General features: G+C 58.6%; 1 protein-coding gene and 1 non-coding gene across 19 annotated transcripts in view; both read right to left on the bottom strand.

Moving 5' to 3' along the window:
* CRTC1 (CREB regulated transcription coactivator 1) overlaps positions 1-23,132 on the bottom strand; it is a 75,582-nt gene that overhangs the window by 6,141 nt on the left and 46,309 nt on the right. For 3 of the 18 annotated variants that reach the window (XM_073803113.1, XM_073803108.1, XM_073803104.1), the window contains exons 3-13: positions 22,273-22,320; positions 20,582-20,719; positions 19,498-19,559; positions 17,385-17,479; positions 15,249-15,334; positions 14,363-14,473; positions 11,548-11,588; positions 10,850-11,070; positions 6,022-6,155; positions 3,977-4,288; positions 1,769-1,873 (exon numbers count right to left, since the gene is read on the bottom strand). In XM_073803113.1, coding sequence (XP_073659214.1) covers positions 1,769-1,873; positions 3,977-4,288; positions 6,022-6,155; positions 10,850-11,070; positions 11,548-11,588; positions 14,363-14,473; positions 15,249-15,334; positions 17,385-17,479; positions 19,498-19,559; positions 20,582-20,719; positions 22,273-22,320 — 1,353 coding nt within the window. The remainder of the gene's footprint in view (positions 1-1,768; positions 1,874-3,976; positions 4,289-6,021; positions 6,156-10,849; positions 11,071-11,547; positions 11,589-14,362; positions 14,474-15,248; positions 15,335-17,384; positions 17,480-19,497; positions 19,560-20,581; positions 20,720-22,272; positions 22,321-23,132) is intronic. The other 15 variants (XM_073803118.1, XM_073803116.1, XM_073803109.1 and 12 more) reach the window with 12 other exon arrangements.
* On the bottom strand, positions 14,782-14,888 carry LOC117311982 (U6 spliceosomal RNA). Its single transcript, XR_004526171.1, has one exon. It is a non-coding gene; the product is annotated as a U6 spliceosomal RNA (small nuclear RNA).

The raw sequence follows: 23,132 nt of genomic DNA, 5'->3' as shown, positions 1-23,132 counted from the left end.
GTGACCCAGGCCCATGGGGCTGATGAATATGTCCCCAGAGATCCAGCTGCAGTGGGAAACCATGGTTTGCCCCCAAGCAAGCCCCTGGTTGGGGCCAGACAGCCTGCCGGCCCCATCCTCACATCTGAGTGAGCAGCCTGCCTCCCTGGCCAGTGCCCAGTTGACGGACAGACAAACCAACACAGAGACACGGGCTTGATGAGACGGCGACATGCTTTCCGCTCAGAATGGCCCACTTTGGTGCAGGAGAACCTCTCCTGAGAGCGATCTGCTCCACGCTTAAATTCCTGTCCTGCCTCACGTACACCAGCCCCAGGCAGGGCTGCCCACCTCGGGCAGGCGCCCCCTATCGCTTTCCCTGCCTGGACCAACTTCTCCCACTCCCGCGTCCCCTCGGCACCACGTGACGAGACCAGCCGCGAGAGCTCAGAGCCGACAGGGATGGACGGAGAGTATGCAGACACCAGGCTGACCCCCCGCCGGCCCCGAGCTCACGGCACCTTCCCTGCCTTCTGCGGAGTGGGGGGCTGCGTGCCAACAGTCCCAGCGGGACCCCTGGCTGCCGTGGGTGGTGGAGGGAGCGCCCTGGGAGAGCCCCTCCTGTATCAGTGAGCCATGAGAACAGCCTCAGGTCCCCTGAGGGCTAGGTCTACTGTCCTGACACACGGGGCCTGGCTCGGGGTGCGCTGCTGCGAGCCTGGGAGATGGACAGCGGGGCATGTCGCTGGGGACAAGGGAGCCCACGTCCTGCCTGGAGGAACAGCTCCTCCCCCTGCTCTTCCCGGGAAGTAAGGCCCTATCTTCCCCTAGCTGAGAGGGAGACTTCAGGGTCTTGGGCACTGCAGTAGCTCCTGAGGTTTCTCAGCCTGGGGATGGGGTGGTGGGGTCCTGGGGAGGCTCTGCTGCTACAGCAAGAAGTCTGGGGCCTGGATGTCAGTTTTGCAGGAACCCCTTCTCCCCTGATGGAAGGTTCCAGACAGAATGCACCCATGGATGGAGCAGAGCCAAGAGGGATTCTGAGGAACCTGGAAGGGGTGTGTGTGTGTGTCTGTGTCAGAGATCGGGGTCCTGTGGTGCCTGGTATGGAGGGAAAACCTGAGTCTGATAGACATGATCAGCCTTGCCTGTTGCCTGGGGCAAGCCTCAGTCTCATCTGTGGGAAGAGGACGGAGACACTGGAGGGGCTACTTCCTGTGCTGGGAGTCTGAAGGCGAGAGACACGCCATCCTAAGGAGTGGAGGGGGCTGAAGAGTCAGAGCCCCCATCACAGGCTGGCCGTCACCTCAGCTGCACTCTGACGCAGGGGGAGCACGCCTCCACCTCCAGAAGCCTGGAAGCAGGAGGCCTCAGGGCGGGCAGACATGGGTGGGGACGGGTGCACGGGCTGCTCGATGCCTGCTCTGAGCCGCACACAGGGCTCGGCATCCCAGCCATGGGGTGAAGAGCTGGGGCGAAGGCGACACCAACGTCACCGATGCGAATGGGGAGCCCGCCAACCCCACTTGGGGCTTGGCGTGGACCACAGAGGCGCCGAGGGAATGTGACAGCTCCGGGAGAGGGTGCCTTCTCCCTGGCCACTGCCCAGGGTGGCTACCCCTCACCGGTCCCCACCCCGGTGGAGTGAACAAGATGGCGTGGAGTGAACAAGATGGGGTGGAGTGAGACGGGAGGCACAGACGGCGGACAGACAGGTGGATGGGGGACACGTGGGGGGGTGCCAGCTAGGCTGGAGTGGGGGAGGCCGGGGAGGGGAGGCGGCGTCCCTTACTTGCGGGGAGCTCCCGGGGGAGAAGCCTTGATTGGAGACGGGTGAGGTGGGAGACTGGTTGGCTGGGGAGCCAGCGCTAGTACGGTACTGCTGCAGAGCCGGCGCCTGTGACGACAGACAGGTCAGGATGCTCGCGGGGCCCCAGGCCTGGCTTCCCGGGACTGGCTGTTCGCTGCTGACACCCCTGGCAGGGCCCCCATCCCTCAGGTGAGCTGAATACCCAGGGCACCTGCAGGAGGGCACCTAAGCCCGGGGCCTCAAGGGGCCCTTCCTCCAAACCCAACTCTGGGAGGGGTGGGGCATTCTGTCAGAGAGCATGGAACCCAGCCTCACAGAATTGCCCTGGGGGGCTGGGGAGGGGCGGAGGGATCAGTTCTACTCAGCAAGTTTTAGAGCACTCACACGAACGCACACCACACCCACGTATGTGTGCGCACAGCTGCACACGTGTGAACACGCACACCTGCAAGGGCAGGGAAGGCCAGGGCCGGTCAGATGCCCTCGGGCTGACAGCCAAGGCCACCTGGGGCACACTGCAGGGCTCCTGGCGCCGGGTAGTCACTAGCACTGGTATTGCTTGGGACAAGTCCGCCGGGTTACGCTGTCCACAGACTTCCAAAGGACGGCCACCTCCTCACTCGAATGACAAAGGGTCTTGGCTTCTTATCAGACTCCTGGGGGGGCAGGACGAGCTCGGCCAGGACCTGGATTTAGACCCTGCTCTGGTCCTAACCAGTGAGGCCCTGCTGTGTGCCTCTGGGCAAGCTGCCTGACCTCTCTGAGCTTGTTCAGTGAGACCCAGCCGGCCGGCCCAGGGCTCCTTAAGCGCTATGTCTCCTTCATTTCCTCAGCGGCCTGTTCTGAGCAGTTTGGGATGGCGGTTGAGCCCAGATGGGGCAGGGGGCTCGTGCAGGAGGGTGGGGGTGTCAGAGACATCAGCGTGGTCACTTGGCAATGACCAGCTCAGGCCTTCTTCGGGCTGGAAAGAGGAAAATGACCAGAGGGACATTCTCCTTGCTTGGATGGATCTACAGAAACTCACAGAGGAGGCCGCTGGAACCTGAGCCCTGAGGGAGCCACCACTCCCACGGGAGGGGAGGGGCTGCCCGACAACAGCGCCCTGACCCGAGAGCCTGGCCTGGATAGCCCATGTCTCCTATGCCCCCCCAGGTCCACAGAGAGGCACCGCCATGGCAGGGTGTCATGGAACTGGGTGCCCCAGGCAGCCCCACTGTCAGAGCCACGTCCATACCTGCTGTGTTTCTGCCCAAGGCAAGGCTGGGGTGCAGTCCCATCCAAGGGGACCCCTGAGGTCTGCCCTCTGAGGGATCAGAGCAGCCTGGAAATGTGGGTTTCTACCTGTTGGGTTACCTGCCCGCCCTGGCCAACCCAGGGGGGGCCTGTTCTTCACAGAGCACATGATGTTCTGATGACATTTATCCTGGGGCTGGCAGCCATGGGCCAAGTGAGTGGGGAGGGCTGGCTGGGCCCCAAACGTGGGTCCCTGTTCCTCTGGATGTGGCCAAAGGTAGCTGTGACCACTCCCTTCCCATCAGGGCAACCTGGGTGAAAGTCTGAACAAGCAGGAAGGTTTGGGGTGCAGGGGTCAAAACCTAGCACTTGTTACCCCAAGCCTGGCCCCAGGCAAGGGGGTCCCATTGTCTGAGCTACAGGCCCCCGGCCCAGGGCACTGTGCTGTATGAACCACAGAACTGGCTTCATCCCTTCTTCTTCTCCAAGTTCATCTCCATCCCTCTGGCTCTCAGAAGTCCATTCCCGAGGCCCTGAGAGCTCCGTGTTCTCCCTGCCCCCGAGGAAGCCTTGTCTTGGGTGGGAAGGGCTGAGGGGGGCAATCAGGGCCATGGGGGAGGGCTTGGCAGCCAGACGTGGGGTGGCCCGTCCTGGGTGAAGTCTGGGGCACCTGACCCCTGCTTGTGCCTCAGTTTCCCCATCTATACCGGGGTGACAAACTTGGCTTGAGGATTCCAGGGAGAATACCCCACTGAGCTCCCAGCCTCAGGCAGTGTTTGCCGCAGCCCCAACCCCTGGCCAAGTTGGCCTCAAAGTGGAGCCTCAAGGTGGCTGCAGATAAAGCCAGGCACCCTGACACTCCTCCTGCAGGTCTGATGGGGGTCTCCCACAGCCCCTGGGCTCCTCCTGCACAAGCCCCACCCCCCGCCCCCCCATCAGGCCCCGCCCCGGGCTTACCGAAGCAGTGTCGATCCCCATCGGCGGCTGGCCCGAGTTCTCTGGGGGGGACTGGGGGAGAGAGGATGGTACCGTGACCGCAAGCGGGGGCAGTTGGGGCCCCCGAGTCAGGCTGGCGCTCGGCATCAGGGAGCCGCCCTGGGGGAGGCCGACAGGCACCTGCGGGGGCGGCGGGGGCGGCTGCTGCTGGGACGCAGGCGGCGGCGGGGGCGGGGGCTGAGGCTGAGGCGGCGGCGGCTGCTGAGAGCCCGCCTGGGTGAAGAAGGCGTAGGGCAGCTGCTGCTCCAGAGACAGGGCATCCATGGCCACGGCCTGAACGGAGAGGAGGGCGTCAGGTGGGACACATGCTCAAAGGAGTGGGCCGAGCGGGCTGTGAGCACCTGGCCCCCAGGGGACCCCCATGGCCTGGAGTGATTGACACTGAAGTGAGAGATGAACAGAGGGATGTCCAGACCCTGGACCAGGGAAGCGAAGCGGGCTTCCCCCAGGGCCCACGGAGGACTGGGCTGCCCCCAGTGAGCCTTTCTCGTTGCACACCCTTCCACACTTGCAGAGACTCAGGATGCTCCGCCCCCATCCCCCGCCTCTCTGAGCCGGAGTTTCCCCACTGTGGGCAGGCACAGGGCACCACACTCTGGTAGCCCAGCGGGGAGCCAGCACCTAGCCCCTGTGGGGTCCTGCCGGGGAGAAGGAACCCCCTCCCGCCACCCTGCAGCCTGGGCACCAAGGGGAGGCTGGAGACGGTGGGGCTGACGGAGGCTCCTGTGTGGTCACTCGGCAATGACCAGCTCGGGCCCCTCTTGGAGTTGGAAAGAGGAAAATAACCAGAGGCAAGTTTTCCAGGCTCACGAGTCTGCGCGGACAGTTCCTCAGGCAGGCAGGCAGGCATGGGCTCCTGCCCTCTGAGGGAGGCTGGATATGCCCAGGAGCTACAGGATGTAAACACTTAGCAGAACGCAGGAAAGGAGTGGCCGGAAGGGAGTTTCCGGAAAGGGAAGGCAGGCCTCAGGGGTGGGGCGTGGCGGGGAGGGGAGAAGAGGCTGGGGTCACGGATGAAGAGACTGAAGACACAGCCGCTAGGAGCCACGCATGGCTCTGTTTGGATCCTGATCTGAACAAGAACCGTACAAGAGACAGAGACACCATGGAGAGCCGAGACCAGGCCGGGCATCGGAAGGTATAGAAGAACTACTGTTAATTTCGTTGTGGGTGGATAAGACCATCAAGGTCATGTTAAAAACCGAAGAAACAATATTATCTATTAGGGACTGAAAAGCAGACAAAGTGGACAAATTCCTCAGAACACACAAACTACCGAAACGGACCCAAGAAGGAAAAGGACGTCTGAGTAGGACCGAAATGGAGTAAGGAGGTGGGATCAGACACCAAAAACTTTCCAGTGAAGATCCAACAAGACCGCAGCACCTTCACTGGATTCTACCAAATGTTCAAAGAAGGACTAATACCAATGCTTCTCAAACTCTTCAACAAAATAGAAGAGGAGGGAACACTTCCTAACTCGTTCTACGAGCCTGGACTGACTAAAAAAGAGAAGATTCCAATTATGGAAATTGGAAACGAAAGGGGCAACGTTACTAACCACTTCACAGAAATAAAAAGGATTATGAGAGTACTACGGACCACTGTATGCTGGCACGTGGGATAACTGATGAAACGGACCAACTCCTAGACACACACAAAACTACCAAAGAAGCAGACAAAGCAAACATGGTAAATTGGTGGTGGTGGTGGGCGGGGAAACCTTCTCTAAACATTTTATTTTGGGAAATTGCAACTAGATCTTAAAGAAGAGAACAGCATAATAAAGAATGCCCAGTCACACGGGCACAAGCTAACAGCCATGATGGACACAGGGGAATCCAGGCCACTGATTTCTGCATTCCCCGTGTGTTTGAAAATTTGACAACAAAAAGCAAAAAAAGTGTTGGCAAGATTTTCAGGATTCTGCTCCCTGGAAGGAGCGTGAGGCCTCCCAGAGAGGCAGAGCCGGGCCCCACCTCCCCCGCCCCACTAAGCCCTCGCACCTGAGTGATGGGTGACAGTGGGGAGAGAGTGGGCGACACCTGCTGGGCCTGCTGCCGCCTTGCCTCCGTGCTCAGGGACAGCGGGCTGACGCCGGCCGGGCGGTGCTGCGGCGAGGAGCCAGGTGTGCTCATCCCTGAAAGGAAGGGAGGGTGGGCATGATGCCAGCCACTGGGATCATGGCAGGGGGCACTCACACACCCAGGGTCATTGCTGAGGACAGTCCAATCGCTCACACAGACGCCAGTGGGCACATTCTGATCACCAAACCTGGGATGCCCCCTCTGAGGTCCCGATACCCTGACCTCAGGGTCCCCCAGCTCTGCATGGGCTCCCATCTCCAGTGCTGACCAACACTCTCCCCACAGATCCTGCCATCCCTCCAGGAGGGGCGTGTCCCGCAGGCCCTGCCAATCAGCGCTTCCCCACCTCCGGGCTACTGCGTGATTGGCCCCCAGATGGACATGTGACTAGGCTGGCCAAATGAGACCCTGCCCAGGGGCTTTCGATGGAACTCCGGGAAGGGAGGTCCAGAATTGTGTGAGGAGGCATCCTGGTAACCACAAGGGCAATGAGGGGCAGAGACAGCACCTGAGCCCCAGATCCAGCCACGCTGGCATTTCCCTGGTTTCAGAGACAGTCCCCCTCCTTTTTTTTTTTTCCTAAAATGGCTTGGGTTTCGGTTAGCTCCAACCAAATCGGTGCTGCCTGATGCTGCAGTTTCTTCTTGAGCCTCATCGTTCTCCTCACCCCCATTCCGTGAACGTGCCCCTTCCCATAACTGCTCCTTTGGCCAGATCTCCTCTTGGCCCCTGACCTCTGTATCTGGCAGCCCTTCCCCCCACAACACGCACCCACAACCTTCTCCTCCCACCTCATGCACTCCCCATGCTGCAGCACCAACCCCATTTCTTTCTGAGCAAGAAACGCAGTTATTTTATCTTCTTCCTGATGGAGCTTTTGCTGGGGCGGCGGGGGCTCCAAGTCACCCCTTCCCTCACCCCGGCCCCCTAGCCCAGCAATCTGATCCCTGGATGTGTCTGCTGTGAAGGAGCTAAGTGAGGTCAAGTTCAGTGTGTTGGGGCCTGCCAGATGATCCTGGGGCACTGTGCCAGGGAAGCAATGGGCCCCCTGATGCTGGGGGCAGGAGGGGAGCCCTGAGGGCCTGGCCTGATCACCCCAGACTCAGTTTCTTTGTCCTCTCCAGTTCACCGCGAGGCCCTCAGGAGGTCGTGAGCAGGCTCCCAGAGAATCTGGCCCGCAGTCAAGGCCAGGTGAAGGTGCCTGACTCACTGGGGGAGCTGGGCCCACCCCGCGGAGGGCACCGGATCAACCCGGTTCCAGCGGGTGAGGCAGCAGGTTCCAGGGCTGGCAAGAACGCACCCAGCATACACTGAGGGGAGATGACGGGCAGCCTTCCCTCTACCCCAGGCAGCTGTTCGCTGGGGCTGTGTCATCTGTGCAAGGCGAGCCCGGTCACGCCTGCACTTCCCCTCGGATGCCCTGGCAGCTCCGCTCCACTAAGCACTGCTGGGGGGGCCTGGCACCGTCGACAGCTCCTGTAGCGGAGCCCCCGGGGCCCAGTTTCTGCACAGACCTTGGGCCCAGAATCAGGCTGCTGCAAACACAGCGACGTCAAGGGAGCCATCGACAGAGGCCTAGTCAGGAGGAGTCCGGAAGACGCCTGCTGAGAGCACACTGGGAGTCGGGACCCTGCACTGCTCCCTCGTCTTCTCTGAGCATCTGACGCTTCGTGTGTCCGGCGGGCCGAGGAACGCTCCACATGCACGTCGGGAGCAGATGTCGGGGCTCGGTAAGCAGCAGGGGCAGATGCCAAGAGTGGCGGGGACAGAGGGGCGACGGGGACGGGAGGGGCCCGCAGCAAACTGGAGTGCTCTAGCCCAGCTTGAGGCACACGACCTCGACCCACCATTGCTGGGCCTGACTCTTCAAGAGAAGCTGGAAATCCAGGTTTTTACGTGCATATTTGAATGTCAATTCAAAGCATCACACACACAATCGTGTAAGAAAGCCAAAATACACTGGGGGGCTGGATTTGGCCCTTCGGCTGCCGCCTCTGACGTCTGTCCTGAAGACAAGGGAGTTTTTAATCCTCTGCTAGGCTGTAACGTGAGCTCCTGGCCTCACATGGGGCGGCCACCACCCCCTGAGACACCAGTTGGGCCGGGAGGGCTGAGGGATGCCTTGCTGTTGAGTTCCTTTTGACAACCTGGATCAACTTTAGGAAAAGAAGTGGGGCCAGCTGGAAGGGAAGCCTAGCGTGGGCAGGGACAGCTGCCAGGGGAGGGCAGCCCAGGTGGCAGGAGCCCGCCCCAGTGGCATGGAAGCCCTGTGCACGGGGCTAACTGGCCACGGAGCTGTGCAGGGAAGGAGGACCTCAGCCTGCCCACTTCCCGCTTCCGGCGTGCAGCCAGGGAAACGACTTTGGCAAACTTGGAAGGAGATGAGAGGGGCCACTGTCTTCCTGGCGGCGGAGGCCTCCGTCCTCCTCCTCCGCCGGCTCCCGTCCTGACTGCAGGGTGGGCCAGGTGGTGTGGGGGGCGATCTCCATGTGTGCCAGGGGCCGGTGGCTCTGCTTGATTTAAAACACACCCGGAGAGTGAGGCCCCCGCCAGGCGAGCTGCTGGAGCGCGGCAGGTTCGCAAACAACCGAACACATGTCAGACATTACCGGGCCGAAGCTCTGAGCCAGGCAGGCTGGGGTCTGGGCCCCACGCTCGGGGTCTGCACTCGTTCCCGCATCTATGGTTTTCACATGTGTTGTGTTTTCCTGTACTTGTTTAGACTCGGCGCGGGCTGGAGGTGCGAGGCTCCCGGGCGGGCGCCGGGGGGCTGCAGAGGGGGTGGTGCCCTGGAGGCTGCTGCCAAGGCGTGAGGAGAAAAACGGGGGCCGGGAAACAGCGACTCTCTGCCGGAGGGCCAGCAGCCCCAGGGCCAACCTTCTGATTTCTTTCCTTGCACAGGCATCTGTGGACGCTGCCCACCCACTGGTGGGAGGGCCACAGAGCTGGGGCTCCCCTGGATCTGCTCGTTCTGCCTTCTGGGCCTTCCCTGGAGGGGTGGGCGGGTGAGTGGGGTGCACACGGCCAGGGCCAGTATCCTCTGCCCGATGGCTGAGCCTCAGCGGGCACGGGGCCAGGGGCACGGGAAAAAGAACACAGCCTAAATGGCATGAGGCAGAGTGTCTCTCTCCTCTTCACCACTCTGGCCTCCATCTCCTCGCCTAAATACCTAGGGAACGTCTGCACCGCCCTCAACAACCCTCACCTGGCCCTGGCCCGGTCGGCACCAAAGCCGGGAATGACTCCGGGCTCCTTGCTCTCCTTCACTCCCTGAATCAACCTGGCTCCGAGGCTGGCCAATTTCCCCCTGAAATCTCTCTGCAAAGCTCCCAATGGGGCTCTGCCCTGGCCCAGGGGCTGCCGCCCATTCCTCACAGTCAGCTTCTCCCCGGGGCAGTCAGAGGAAGTGTGGCAAACACGAATGTGAGTGTGTGATTCTCTCTCAGAAAACCCTGCGCGGCGCTGCCCACCACGGTCGGGGCGGAGGTGCCATGGGCGCTGAGCACTGACCTGTGCTGTGGCTCCAGGACATAGGGAGGGCACAGCGAGGCAGTGCTCTCACCGACCGCCGAGTCCGGACACATGTGGGGACACATGTGAGTCCCCACGGCCCCTCCTGCCCGTCCCACCGCCAGGCTGTCGGGGGCCCGTCCTGTCTCCTCCCTGGGCGCAAACCCACGCCTCCCAGAGTCAACGTGGGTAGAGGGGTCAGAGCAAGGGCGTGGGAGATCAAGGCCCAGCCCAGGGGGCAGACGAAAGAGCGAAGTAGTGACTCAACAGCAGCACGGTGAGTGCAGAAAAGCAGCCCAGTGTGAGAGGGGGCGGGGCGGGGGCGGGGCATGGGCAGGGAGTCAGGAAGGCCTGCGGAGGGGAGGGGAGGCGAGGCGGTCTGCGTAGGGAACGGGGTGAGGAGCCTGGAGGAGCGCTGTGTGGGTGGGGTGGCATGTGCAAAGGCCCCACGGTGGTCGGCGGTGAGCCTGTTGGCTGGAGAGGAGTCGGCATGGGCAGCAGGAATTAGGGGGCCCCGCGGGTCTCAAGCTTTCACTAGGGAGGAAACTGAGGTGCTGTGCAAGGTCCTGACCAGAGGAGGGCCATGAGCGGATGGCCCTTCTGGGTGGAGAAGAGGCACGGGCTGGGCAGGGAGCAAGCAGATGGAGGCCACGCAGGGGAGAGGGTCTGAGTGGAGGAGGACACCTCCAGGGTCCCCGCCTGAGTCATAGAAGGACGGTGCTGCCGGAAGTCCCAAGGAGGAACAGGGTTGGGGCAGCATCGGGGGATACTGGGACAGGCCAGGGGCCCATGAAACGTCCTCAGGGGAGGGGGCCGGGCTGGAGCATCCTAAGCAGGCAGCCACGGTTGGGGGATTGGGGGGTCGGGGTGGGGGGAGTGGGAGAGGTGGGGGAGAGGAACAGATCAGGCCTGTCCTTTGATGAAGGGCATGAGGAAAGCCTGGCACACCCCAACTCTCTGAAGCCCCCAGTCCCCCCTAAGAACCATGGTCCCATCCCTGGGGGCATGAGCTTTCCCAGCCCTGGTCCTCTGCCCAGGCTGTGCCCTCTGCCCAGATGCCTTTCCCCTTGGGTCAGCGTGGCAACCCTGAACCCCAGTGGTGGACTCTGCTCCACCCCCATGCCTGGCATTTTGGACATGACCCTGCTAAGTCATCATTCAAACACACTTGTCATTCTCACTAGACGGTGACCTCTGTCAGGGAAGGGAGTGTCCCCACCACCCAGCCCAGCCTTACCCTGGCCGGCACCGCCGATGCCCAGGTGTGTCAGGTTGGCTGCGAGGTTGCCGGTGCTGCTGGAGCTGCTCAGCGCGGGGAAGGTGGGCTCCTCGGGGTCCAGCGGGGTCGGGAGGGGGGAGGGGAAGTGGATGTTGGTCAGGTCAGGCAGGGAGCCCCCCGTGTTGTGGGTGGCAGGGATCAGGGCTGTAGTGTTTTCCTGGTCGGCGGATGGAAAGATGCTGGGGGGAAAGGCCAGACAGAGGGGGCGGTGAGCTCTCGGGGTGGCAGCTGGCCTGTTCTCCCACGAAAGCTGTGGCAGGGGCAGAAGAAGGCTGGTGCAAAAAAATTCGTAGGCGCAAAATGACACCCCATAATTAGGCACTGCCCTGCTGGAGAAATGACTGTCAGCACCTCCAGTGGAACCTCAGGAAGCTGCCTATCCCTGTGGGATGGGGGCCAGGGTGAGGGTCCTCCCACTGCCCAGGAAAAGGGTGTGTCTGAGGGGTGAGTGTGCTGGGGCTAGGACAGGGGCTCTGTCATCTCAGGGAAGGAGCGGTAGGCGTGTCCCCCCGCAGTGGGGCTTGCTGGGTGGCTGCCAGGGCACAGTGTCCCTCTTGTCAGGATATGTAGCCTCATGAGCGGAGGGGAAGCCCTGGCATCGTCCAAGCAGCCCAGGGTGGCCTTGGGCACACAGGGTGGGCCCTGCTGAGACTTACTTGATTCCAGGGACCTCGCAGGACTTGGGCCTGGACCCCGTCTGAAAGAGAAGACAGCAGAGGCTGAGCTGGCCTCCTCATGTGCACTGCTCCTCCTCACAGCATGGCTTCTCCCCACCAGGGCTAAGAAATGCTCAACAAGAATGGAGTTCATCTGCAGATGAAGAACTCGTGGCCTCATGGCACTGGGGGGGCCTGCCCCAGACACACCCAGGGGCAAAACCAAGAGTTGTGTGGAGATGGTCTTTCTACAGCCCCCTCCCAGCTTCAACTCTGTCTACCTGTGGGCACAGCCCAGGGGTGGCGTGGTCCCCTGTGCGAGCAGGCATTGGGGAAGAAGAGGAAGCTTGCCCACTCGTCACATCTGAACCCCCCCAGGGCTGTACCATGGCTGTTAGCAGCCAGCCGGGGGGCAGGGTTACTGAAAACTCCAGGCTAACACCCTGTGTCACTCCTGAATGGAGGCAGGCAGGGCTCCAGTGGCAGGGGCTGCCTCTGTTCTGTGTGCCTCTGTCCATGGCAAGGAAGGACACCACGTGGAGAAGCCTGAGGAGGCTCAAACCGCATGCCCTAAGTGACACAGAGGGCGCTCCCCACACCCCCTGCTGACCCGCCTTGCAGCGGTGCGGTGCCCCAGAGCTGCGACTCCCACAGGCAACCCTGCTGCTGACGTGCTCCCTGGCCCACGCGGCCCAAGGACAGAGACCGTGGCTGCCCTGGACACCAGCCCCGGGGAGAGGGTCCCAGAGAAACCCTGTTTCCCCTTCTGTGAACCCGGGACATTATCACCATCCAACAACTGCAGGCTCCAGGCAGGGTCCCCAGACCTGTTCAAGGACAAAGGAGGAAACTCTCTTCTGACGGCAGCAGACATGACTGGACAGAACCTGGCATGCTAGTGGCGGGCTCGGCTGTGTCATGTTCCCTTATTCCTCTCTGCCTCTCGGGCCCTGGGGCAGACACTCCTGGCTGACTGTTACAGGAGCATGGACACACCAGCCGGGGCGGGGGGGGGGGGGGGGGGGGGGGGCGGGGTGCTAGGCCTGCCTCCCATGCACACACCCAGTGCGGTGGGGTGGGGGAGGCCCGACTGGCATGTGACCAACAGGCATTTAGCCCCTGCAGGGAATGCCAGAGGAACGGGTTTCTACTTGGCCACAGGCTCCTTAATTCCGTGGGTAAACACTCGCTTCATTACCAGATTTTTTTACAAAGCACTTTGACAATGACTTTTTCTAAAGAATCTTTTCAAAAGCATTCCACGAATGTTATGGGATCCTAAGAGATTTCTAAACAGTATTAAAAATTCACCCATCACCCCCCACCCCACCCCCAACAAATCCACAGGAATTCCTTTACTGACATCCTCACAGATGCATCGTTTTGAGCGGCAGTTAAAGGAAGTCTGGCCAAGATGCTGGGCTCTGCCACCATCTTCTCACTCCCAGGATGCTGGGGCCGTCCCCCTCCCCAGAGTCATGACGCTAGCCATCTTCACTTTCTTCATGGCAGCACCACATTTGGGCATGCGTAGGGACCCTGCTGTCCTTACTGACGCACCTCTCTGCAACTAGACGTTTCAGTTACTTTTTGACTTTGTTTGGGTTGTTAGAATTTTTAAGTTTCTCCCCCCAAGTCTGAAAATCATATGCGTTCCTTGTGCAAAACTGGAACATGCAGACGGGGATGAAAAGGCCAGGGCTTCCCTGGTGGCGCAGCGGTTGAGAGTCCGCCTGCCGATGCAGGGGACACGGGTTCGTGCCCGGTCCGGGAAGATCCCATGTGCCGCGGAGCGGCTGGGCCCGTGGGCCGTGGCCGCTGGGCCTGCGCGTCCGGAGCCTGTGCTCCGCAACGGGAGAGGCCGCAACAGTGAGAGGCCCGCGTACCGCAAAAATAATAATAATAAAAAAAAAGGCCAACAGTGCTGCTCACACCTGCACTCAGGTCTCCCCCAGGGCCTGGTCCTGCACGCCCAGGGATCTGTTGGCATCTTTACGTGTCTTGTGCCTTTCTAAACAGCTTTATCCTGCTCTTTCCACATACCAGTTTTATCACAAGTCTCTCATGCCTTTAAAATTCCTTCAAAGATCCCAATTCACACACACAGAGCTTTCCACACAAGGGACTGAGGACAGTTTCCTTATAAATCCCCCACTGTCGAACATTCAGGTTGTTTCCTGTTGATTTCAAACGTTCTGAACACATGCCTTTGAGGAACATAGTGCTGTCTGCTCGTTCATCATCTCCCTCCGAGTTCCTGACAGGGTTTCAATTTAAAAAAAAAAAACATTCAAAATTGCTTTAGTGTTAGTGCATTTTTGTCCTATTCAAATTCGTTGGGGGCTTCCCTGGTGGCGCAGTGGTTGAGAATCTACCTGCTAATGCAGGGGACACGGGTTCGAGCCCTGGTCTGGGAAGATCCCACATGCCACGGAGCCACTGGGCCCGTGAGCCACAACTACTAAGCCTGCGCGTCTGGAGCCTGTGCTCCGCAACAAGAGAGGCCGCGATAGTGAGAGGCCCACGCATCGTGATGAAGAGTGGCCCCCGCTTGCCACAACTAGAGAAAGCCCTCCCACAGAAACGAAGACCCAACACAGCAAAAATAAATTAATTAATTTTTTAAAAAATTCGTTGAAATCTGTATTCATGGCACAAATTCCATCTTATCACTAGCCATTTTTGTAGGTTGAACTTGAGAAATTTGTTTCTGGACCTTGAAATAACACAGAAATCCCAATCCAATTGGGAATTCCAAGCAGACTCTGTACTCTAATAAAAGCTGCAATTATTGTGCAAGTGAATGGAAGTTTACGTTTAAGAATGAGGACAGGGAATTCCCTGGAGGTCCAGTGGTTAGGATTCCGTGCTTCCACTGCAGGGGGCACAATTTCAATCCCTGGTTGGGGAAATAAGATCCCGCGTGCTGTACGGTGCAACAGAAAAAAAAAAAAAAGAATGACGATAAACGATGATAATTACCCAATACTGTGGGTTAGTAGAACGATCACAGGCTAAAAATTAGGAGGTATACGTTCTAAACCCTAAGTGTCTTCACAGCCTTGGGCAAATCACTTAACTTCCCTGGCTTCAATTTCTTTCTTTTTTCATTGAGGTATAATTCGCATATAATGTTATATTCGTTCCAGGTGTACAACGTAATAATCCGATATTTGTATATACTGCAGTGATCACAATAAGTCTAGTTAATAGTTAACATCTATCACTACACATAAAAATATGGAACGCTGTGTGAATCTGCACATCATCCTTGTACAGGGGCCATGTTAATCTTCCCTGCACTGTTCCAATTTTAGTATACATGCTGCCAAAGTGAACATAGATTTTAATTCCTTACATGGTTTTCACCAGTGTAACAGGACTGCCATTAGTATTCAAGGCTTATGCAACTGGTCAAAACTGAATGAGGTTTAGGCAATTCCCTGGTGGTCCAGTGGTTAGGACTCCGAGTACTCACTGCCAAGGGCCCCGGTTCAATCCCTGGTTGGGGAACTAAGATCCCGCATGCTGTGCAGCACAGCCAAAAAAAAAAAAATGGAATGAGGTTCACACTTCAGGGAAGGCGACACTCCCCCAAGGTGCTATTCTACCATCTTCACGTGGGTTGTGCTAAAAAAAAAAAAAAAAAAAAAAAAAAGATCAAGAAGGAAAACCACTTCCGAAAACCCTTAGGCTCTTACCTTCTTGGTGTCCCATGCCTGCTTGGAAAGGTTCTTGTCCATCTCTGATGTGGTCTCCTCCATTCCAGGGACTGTTAATAGTAAGACTGGGGTGGGGTGGGGTTGGAGAAGAAGGAGAAGCAGAAAAGGAATCTTTGCAGCTGTGCGGTGGCACCAGGAGGGCACTTCCCTGACATACAGAGTCGCGACCGTGATATGAATGAAGCTGCCCCAACAGTGACTTCTGGGGATTGTACTAAAGCAAAAAGGAGTTTCGTTAAAAAAAGAAAGAAAGAAAGAAAGAAAAAGAAAAGTGAAAAAAAAAAAAGTCAGAGAACTTGTGACTTATAAAGAAATGAAAATGAAAGCTCTGGAGCTAAAGACGTGTGTCAACTCTGCCTCTCACAGGACCCACTCAGGCCTCGGGCTGCAGAGAACAGCCAAGAATCTCTCCCCATCTCCCACAATTGGTCACCTCACCCCGTGCACCCCACCTACAGCCCTGTGGACACCTGCCTCCCCCTCTGGGCTGTCAGCACCCAGGGGCCGGGCCCTTCTTGGGCTTTTGGCAGCAAGCCACGTAGCTCAACGTAGTCTGAGGTCGATCCAACCATGGTAGCTACGGCTCTGTGAGTTAGCTGCAATGCCAACCAGTCCCAGAGGAGGAAAGGAGGAGAGAGAAGGTCTAAGGGACTGGATGGGCATCGGTCGAGGCCCTGGAACCAGCTGTGCCTGAAGGCCCCTTTCCTTAAAACTTTCAACACTTTCTTTATGAGATCCAGTTTCCTGATGCCTGTTGGAGGTTCAGTGCTGCAATAGCGCCACTATGAACATAGTTAGAAGGAGGAGGTTAATTCCTCCTTCTAGAAACCTGGACTGGGGGATGGGAGGACAGCCAGGCTAACACCAGACTTCGTTACTGCCTGGGCCCCTCCTAGAGCAACGGGGAGAGGTGATGTGTCCCACCCCCCCCCCACCCCCACCAAGGCCAACTGGACTCTGAGCTACCAGGGGTCCTTCCACGGTCACAAAGAGTCCCTGGGGAGGGTGAAGCCCACTCACCCACCCCCAAAGCCCCAAGTTCCTGGCGGACCTCCCTCAGGATAGACAGCGCCCTCTGAATTGCCCCCAGCGTCAGGAACAGGAGGGAAGTACCAGGTCCATTCTCGTCACCCCTAGGCATTTGGAATCCTCGCTCTTATTATGGAGACATTCCCTTCTGCAGTCTCGCCTCTGATGCCCAATGAGCTGGAAAGATCACATGAGGAGAGCCCCTGCCCACCAAGGGGTGAAGTTCTGGTTGACCATCCTTCTTCTATCAGCAAAATCTCCCTGGTATGTTTACATACTCACACAGTGAAATGCTACCCAAAAAGTGGTAAACGTTTGGACCTGCAGTGTAAATGATTAACTGTCTGGTTTCAGTGTCCTGGAGCAGATCAGGCCCACATGGGCTTCTAGGGCTGGCCTCATAGCGTCACACTCCCCTCTCTGGGTGACACTGCCCCAGTTTTTAAGATGCCATGTACCTTCCTGGAAGGTCCCAGGGATGCTGCCTCCATACCTAGCTCCAAGGAGGAACTGAGGCCTGGACACAGATCTGCCCCAGCTGCAGGGGTGTGTGCATGACCCAGTTGGAAAGGAGGCTCTGGACAAGAGTTAGGGAACAGTTAGCCTCTTTTCCACACACTGTTGCCAGGACAGACCCTGTGGACCAAGAGGTTCTGAGCATCAGAGCCGGGAAATGATCCAGTGTGAAGCCCTGGATCAAACGCTACCTGAAGCTGAACATCTAGCTCCGACTGTCGGTCACGAGCTGATAAATGCCCCTTTTCCCCGGGCTTGCTGCTCCCAACATCTGAAAGAATCTGCAAGGCCCCCAGACTGCACGGCCATACCCTGAATCCATAATCAGAAGCCAATCTGAGTTTGCAGAGACTGTTTTCTCTGCCTAGAAAACTCCTACGCACTCCTCAAAATCCAACTCAAATAGCACCATCTCCAAGTTTCCCTGAACCCCTCCCCTTGTCCCACAGCACCTGCTGAGTCTTCCTTCTCAGGTCTGTCCACCTACATATTTGTGACCTCTGGGAGCACAGCGGTCAGCCACTGGACTTGCCTGACCCCAGGAAAGACACCCATGGGCCCCGTTGATACCTTTTTTCTGGTGCACGTCCTGGGACCCACCCGTAAAAGGCTCTGGCTGGGTGGGCGTCATTGTGCTCTGGTGAAGGGCAGAGTCAGAATTGGTCCTGGGGAGAGGAGAGAGACAGTGAGCCTTGGCCCCAAAGGGGACGAAGGGACAGTCCTGGTTCCACTCTATCTGGGACCCACCCGATGGAACAGGGTGGCAGTCGTGGGTCATTTTTGTGAGCTGCATACCTGAGCAAAAACCCTGAAGAACCACAACAGTGATTCTGGTTTTCGTCTGCAAAGGCTGCAGCAGAGCTGTCCGTTCGTTCCTAACCAGCCCCTGCCCATCCCTGCCCCTTCGATGGCCTTCGCGGCTTTAGGGAAAAGGTAGTGCTTTCCTGTTGAAACCCTGAAGAGAGAGGGCCTGACAGTCCCACAGTGGCCCAGCCTTGGGTGTATGAACCCATCATGGAGTCCCCTACTGGTGACCAATGGCCAAGGGGGGGTCTTGCTCCAACCAGCCCAGTGCTCCCAGGAGTCTGGGAGAGGCTCCACTCTCTGCCCCAATAACACAATCTGCCCCCAGCTGCAGGTGCCTGGAGGGAGGGTCCTCAGAAAAACCCCTCAGCTGCCTAGGAAACCAGGGGCAGCCACGGGGAGCTGGGCAGACACGCAAAGGGCAGGTCCAGCTGCACAGCCAATTCGGGGAAACAGCCACACACCCCCAACGGGGATGTCCCAGACACTGAGAGTGACGTGGAGGAAACTTGGCTCAAGGACAACAGCAGGGTACAGAGGACCGGGCTGTCTCTGACCCAGGGGCCAGCTGAGCTGTGAGGAGCCAGGGGGATCCTGGCTCCCCACCAGCTGTCTGTCCCTGAGCAAGTGTTCTGACCTCTCTGCGCGCTTTCTTATGCCTAAAATGGGGAGGATAACAGCACCAACTCCACAGAGCTCTGTGCGTCTTACATCAGTTAATGTATGTGATGGTTGAAATAGGACCTGGTATATGAACACGTGCTTGGTGGGCATTTAATTATGTTATTTTAAAATTTTATTTATTTATTTATTTATTTTTGGCTGCATTGGGTCTTCATTGTTGGGTCTTAGTTGCTGCGCGCGGGCTTTCTCTAGTTGTGGCGAGCGGGGGCTACTCTTCATTGCGGTGCGTGGGCTTCTCACTGCGGTGGCTTCTCTTGTTGCAGAGCTTGGGCTCTAGGCGCGTGGGCTTCAGTAGTTGTGGCACGCAGCCTCAGTAGCTGTGGCTGACGGGCTCTAGAGCGCAGGCTCAATAGTTGTGGCACACGGGCTTAGATGCTCCGTGGCATGTGGGATCTTCCCGGACCAGGGATCAAACCCGTGTCCCCTGCATTGGCAGGCGGATTCTCAACCACTGTGCCACCAGGGAAGTCCCTAATTACGGAAGTCCCTAATTGAATGATATATTTTGTGCTGTGTTTTTTTTTAATAGCTTGTTTACTTTGGGTCTTTGTTTACTGAAGTCACCTACATATGTTTTTTTGCGTATGTGTGCTAAAATAAATATAAAACTTGCCTTTTTAACCATTCTTAAGTATACACTTCTATGTCATTAAGTACATTCACACTGGTGTGCAACTATCATCTGTGTTATTGTAGGTATTTATATTAACTATATTATTGTCATCTTAGATCTTCCTAGATGATGGCATTATGGACTTTTTTTCATCTTCTAGATGCATTTATGTATTTTCCTAATCTTCTAGTAATAAATATATCTTACTTTTCCAATCAAATTTTCTATGGCTTTTCAGGAATGTGGGAAACAATCATAATAGAGCATTAAATAAAGCAAGTGACAACACTGAATAGTCAGTACAATCCCAACTTTGTTTAAAAAAGAAAAGGAAAAAAAAAAGTCATAAATAGAGGGGGAAAAAAAAAGTCATAAATAGAGGGGGAAAAAAAAAATCCCTGGAAGACCCCAAAACTGTGACCTCATTGTTTACAGGGATAGAGCTGATTTCTAGAAACTTCTGGATGCTTCTAAGTTTTGTCATTTTTAAGTGACTGCATATTGGTTTTCCAAGCACGGCCACGATGAAAGTATAGTTTTGTTTCCAATGAGAGGGCTGGGGGTTGGTTCTGGGTCACTGACCTTCTCCAGCTGGTGTCCGCAGGTGGCGAGAGGTACACGGTGCCATATGGGCAGCTGTCCGCGTGAGTGTAAGTTAAGGGGATGGTGCTGTCAGCTGAGGCCCTGCCCCGAGCCTCAAGAACCCTGCGCTGGCCAGCCCGAGTAGCCAGGCTGCTGGGAGCCGGCAAACAGCTGGGGCCTCGGGGCGGGGGCCTTTCCTGCCTGGCTGCGAGCAGCCCCCAGGGTGCAGCCCCATCCACCTAGCACTCAGCACTCACCCCCTGCAAGCACACGTGCAGGCTGCACCCCTTCCAAGAGGGGCCTCAGCCATGAAACGGGGGCCCGTAGGGGGGGCTGCAGGGAGTCTAGTTCAGCTGACCCCGGTCTTGACTCTTAACTTTGGGCTGACGGGGTGACTCCCAGGGCCCGAGGGCTTGGTCTGGTGCCCAGTTGCTCAGGCTCCCCCAGCCTGTGGAAACGAGAACCAGGAAAGAACAGGCTTCTCTGTTCTGGAGAGCCGGGGTTCCCAGGAGCAGCCACTCAGAACGCAGTGGCGGGGGAGCCTGGCTGGTTAAGTACCAAGGGGCAGCCAAGTCGGTGGTGGGGGTGGGATTCCTCACAACCTCTCTGCTTGGCAGAGGCGCAAAGGCAAATTTTGTGTCTTCAGATCAAGCCTCCCTCTGATCTGTGTCTGGCTCAGATCCCCCTCGGCCCCACTGCCTTGGCTCCATACTGCCCCCAGAGGGGTCCACCACCATGGCCCTGACGTGTGGGTGCCCTGCTCACAGCCTTCCTGGGCCCCACTGCCCAGTCAGGCATCTGAGCATACCCTCCCAACTCTCATTTCAAGCTGTGTGCTCCAGTGGCCTACTCTGTGTCACTGTTCCCTGTGCTCCCCTAGCCCCCGCCTGGCTAAAGGCTCCTCAGCTTGCACTGCCTCCTCCAGGAAGTCTTCCAGGGTTGCCATGCAATGGCACCCCCCCGTCTTGGTGGGGCCCAGTAGCCCTGGAGGACTGGAGCGGCCCTGATTCTATCACAGAGCTGGCAGCAGGCAGGTCCATCAGCTGGATGAAGTGGCTCCCCCCCCACTCTGGGAAAAGGATATCTGCCTTCCATGTTTGTCCACTGACAGAGGCCGGCGATGTGGGGAGCCAAGGCGGCCACGCTCCCGGTACACTCTGTCCACTAGCCCATGGTGCCGGGTAGTTCGGCTGGTGTCCAGGCCTGAGGACTGGAAGGGTGTCTGGGGGTGGGGAGGGAGGAGAGGAAGAGACGGAAAAAAAGAGAGAGGAACCCAAACCACGGTTACCAGCTGTGGTCCAAGATCTGACCCCAGCTCTGCCCCCAGGATCTCGCCTCAGGGTCCCTCTACAACCCCCCTGCCCAGTTCTGGAGACACCCTCGGCTACTCCAGACGGGCTTCCTTTCCTCCTCGGCCCCTGCCCCCAGCCTCCGAGCACTGTAGGGGTGGCGGCGCGCTGGGGTTCCAGGTGCCGGGGCGGCAGGCGTGCAGTGCAGCTGGCATGCACGGGCCAGGCAGAGCGGCGCAAGCTCGGGGCCCGGAGCCGGCCAGGGTGCCAGGGGTGCAGATGGCCCGAGCACCCCCTCCCAGCCTCGCCAGGTGCAGACAGGCCTCCGCCCTCTCTCTCCGGGCCTGGCCGGCCTCCTCTCCCCACCTACGTCATCCCTGGAGGGGCCTGCCAAGAGACAGCCCCAGGGCTTCCAGCCCAGGACGTCAGGGGCCCACCTGGCCAAGTGCTGGCTCCCTGGAGGCTCCTCGTGGAGCCTGGGGCTGGTCCTGATTGAGACTCGGCCCCCACGCACTCTCCCCCACAGCCTTGTCCCAGCACCACCGGCAGCCAAGTGCAGGCACTTTCCGGAGCCCTGGCCCACAGCTTGGCTGGACGGGGCTCCCTTCCAGCACCTGGGGCTGGCATGAGGCCCCCGGTCACGCCCGGCTCCCGCTCCTGGCTCCATGCTCCTGAGGTCCCCAGGAGCCTGCTCTCCACCAGCCCTGGTGCCATGGGCCCCTCACCATCTGACTGGGGTGAGACTGGCAGCCTTAGCTAGCTCTGGAGGCAGCTACCAGCCTCCTACCTGGCCATCTGGCCCTCGGGCCCTTCTGTCTTCTCTGGGCAGCCAGGCAAAAAGCAATTTCCTCCGGAAGAATGCCACTGGCTGGCTCACTGCTCTTCTCCACCTGTCTGAAAACCTCGGCTAGCATTCAGGGCTGACTGCTCTCCCTGGTGTTTGGGGACCCCTGGCGTCCGGGGACCCCGTCTTTCTCTGACCCAGCAAGGACGCTGCCAGCTTGGGTCTTTCTGTGCTTCTGCCTCCAAAAGGCTGTGGGCCCGGGAGATAGCAGTGACCGAGGGAGGGTAGGAACCTCACTGTCCAGGCACAGACACCAGAGGACAGGGGCCGTTCATCTCCTCCCAGAGATGCCTGGAAGCCCAGAGGGGAAACCAAGGCGGCTGAAGCAGAGCCAGAGGCACAGAGAAGCTCGGGCCCAGCCACAGCCCAGCTCGCCAGGCCGAGTTAGGATCCGCGCACACGCATGTGCATGTGTCACAGGAACGAACCATGCAGCGTTGGCACGCATGCTAGGATCCCCCGGGGAAGGGGTCTCTCGACGCGACCATATGCACTTCCCCAGACAAGGGGGTGCAGAGCGAATCTGCTTCCGTTTGGCAGACGGGACACCTCCCGCTGGGCCACGGGGGCGGCCGCACAGGAATACCCAGCGCCCGCACACGTGCCGGGGATGCCGAGGCCTCAGCCCAGGGGCTCATTTACCAGAGAGACAGGAGCCGCTGCCAGAGCCTCCCCCAGATATCCGCTGGGCTGAAAATGCAAAGAACCAAGACTTTGAGACACTCCTGCCTCGCCTGGCCCCCCACTGGGAAGCCCAACAGGCCCCCATGCACCCTCGGCCCACGGGGGCTCTACAGTGGCCTCAGGCAGGGCCAAGTTTGGGGATGCCCAGCGAGACACTGTCCTTGACGGAGGAGGGGATGGGGAAACAGAGGAAGAGGGGAGCCAGGGAGGAGAGGAGAAAACCCAAACTAGAAAGGGCCCTGACAAAGAGGTGAGGCTTTTGGAGCATGTGAAGATCAGCCTGACAGCCCCATGCATCTATCTGCTCTGATGTGGAGGCCACGTGAGGAGGGCCGTGCTCCAAGAGGCCCTGGGGATTCAGAGCTGAGCCAGCCGGACCCCAAGCCAGCCTGCGGGACCCTGGGCTGGTGCCCTGACACATCCCAGCAGCAGTGTGGGAGGAGTGCAAGTTGAGGAATGACTGCGGGGTGGGTGGGGGCTGAGCTCCCTGTGGGAGCGACCCAGCTCCACCTGGCCTGTCAACATGCTAACGGACGTGGCTGTCTCTGGGGCTCTGTCCCAGCCACGGGACAAGTGCGTGGCTGTTCGGTGGACCTGTCCCTGCAGGAGTCCAGATATTGTGCTGGGGGGCGGGGGGCCCAGCTATCGGCCCAGCTCCTGGGCCCACCGTGCCCCCACTTCCACCTGCAGACCAGGGTCGAGGGACATGGCCCAGGAAAAGAGGCCGGCCCTGCACCAGGCAGGCGGTGGACCTTATCTGTTCTTATTTATGATAAGGACGTGCGCGGCAGCTATGCGGCCTGCGGGAGCCGTGCTGT

Source organism: Tursiops truncatus, chromosome 3, assembly GCF_011762595.2.
Source record: "Tursiops truncatus isolate mTurTru1 chromosome 3, mTurTru1.mat.Y, whole genome shotgun sequence".
Lineage (NCBI taxonomy): Eukaryota > Metazoa > Chordata > Mammalia > Artiodactyla > Delphinidae > Tursiops > Tursiops truncatus.
Note: the sequence above shows the minus strand (reverse complement) of the source record. Positions and strands in the feature narration are given on the sequence as shown.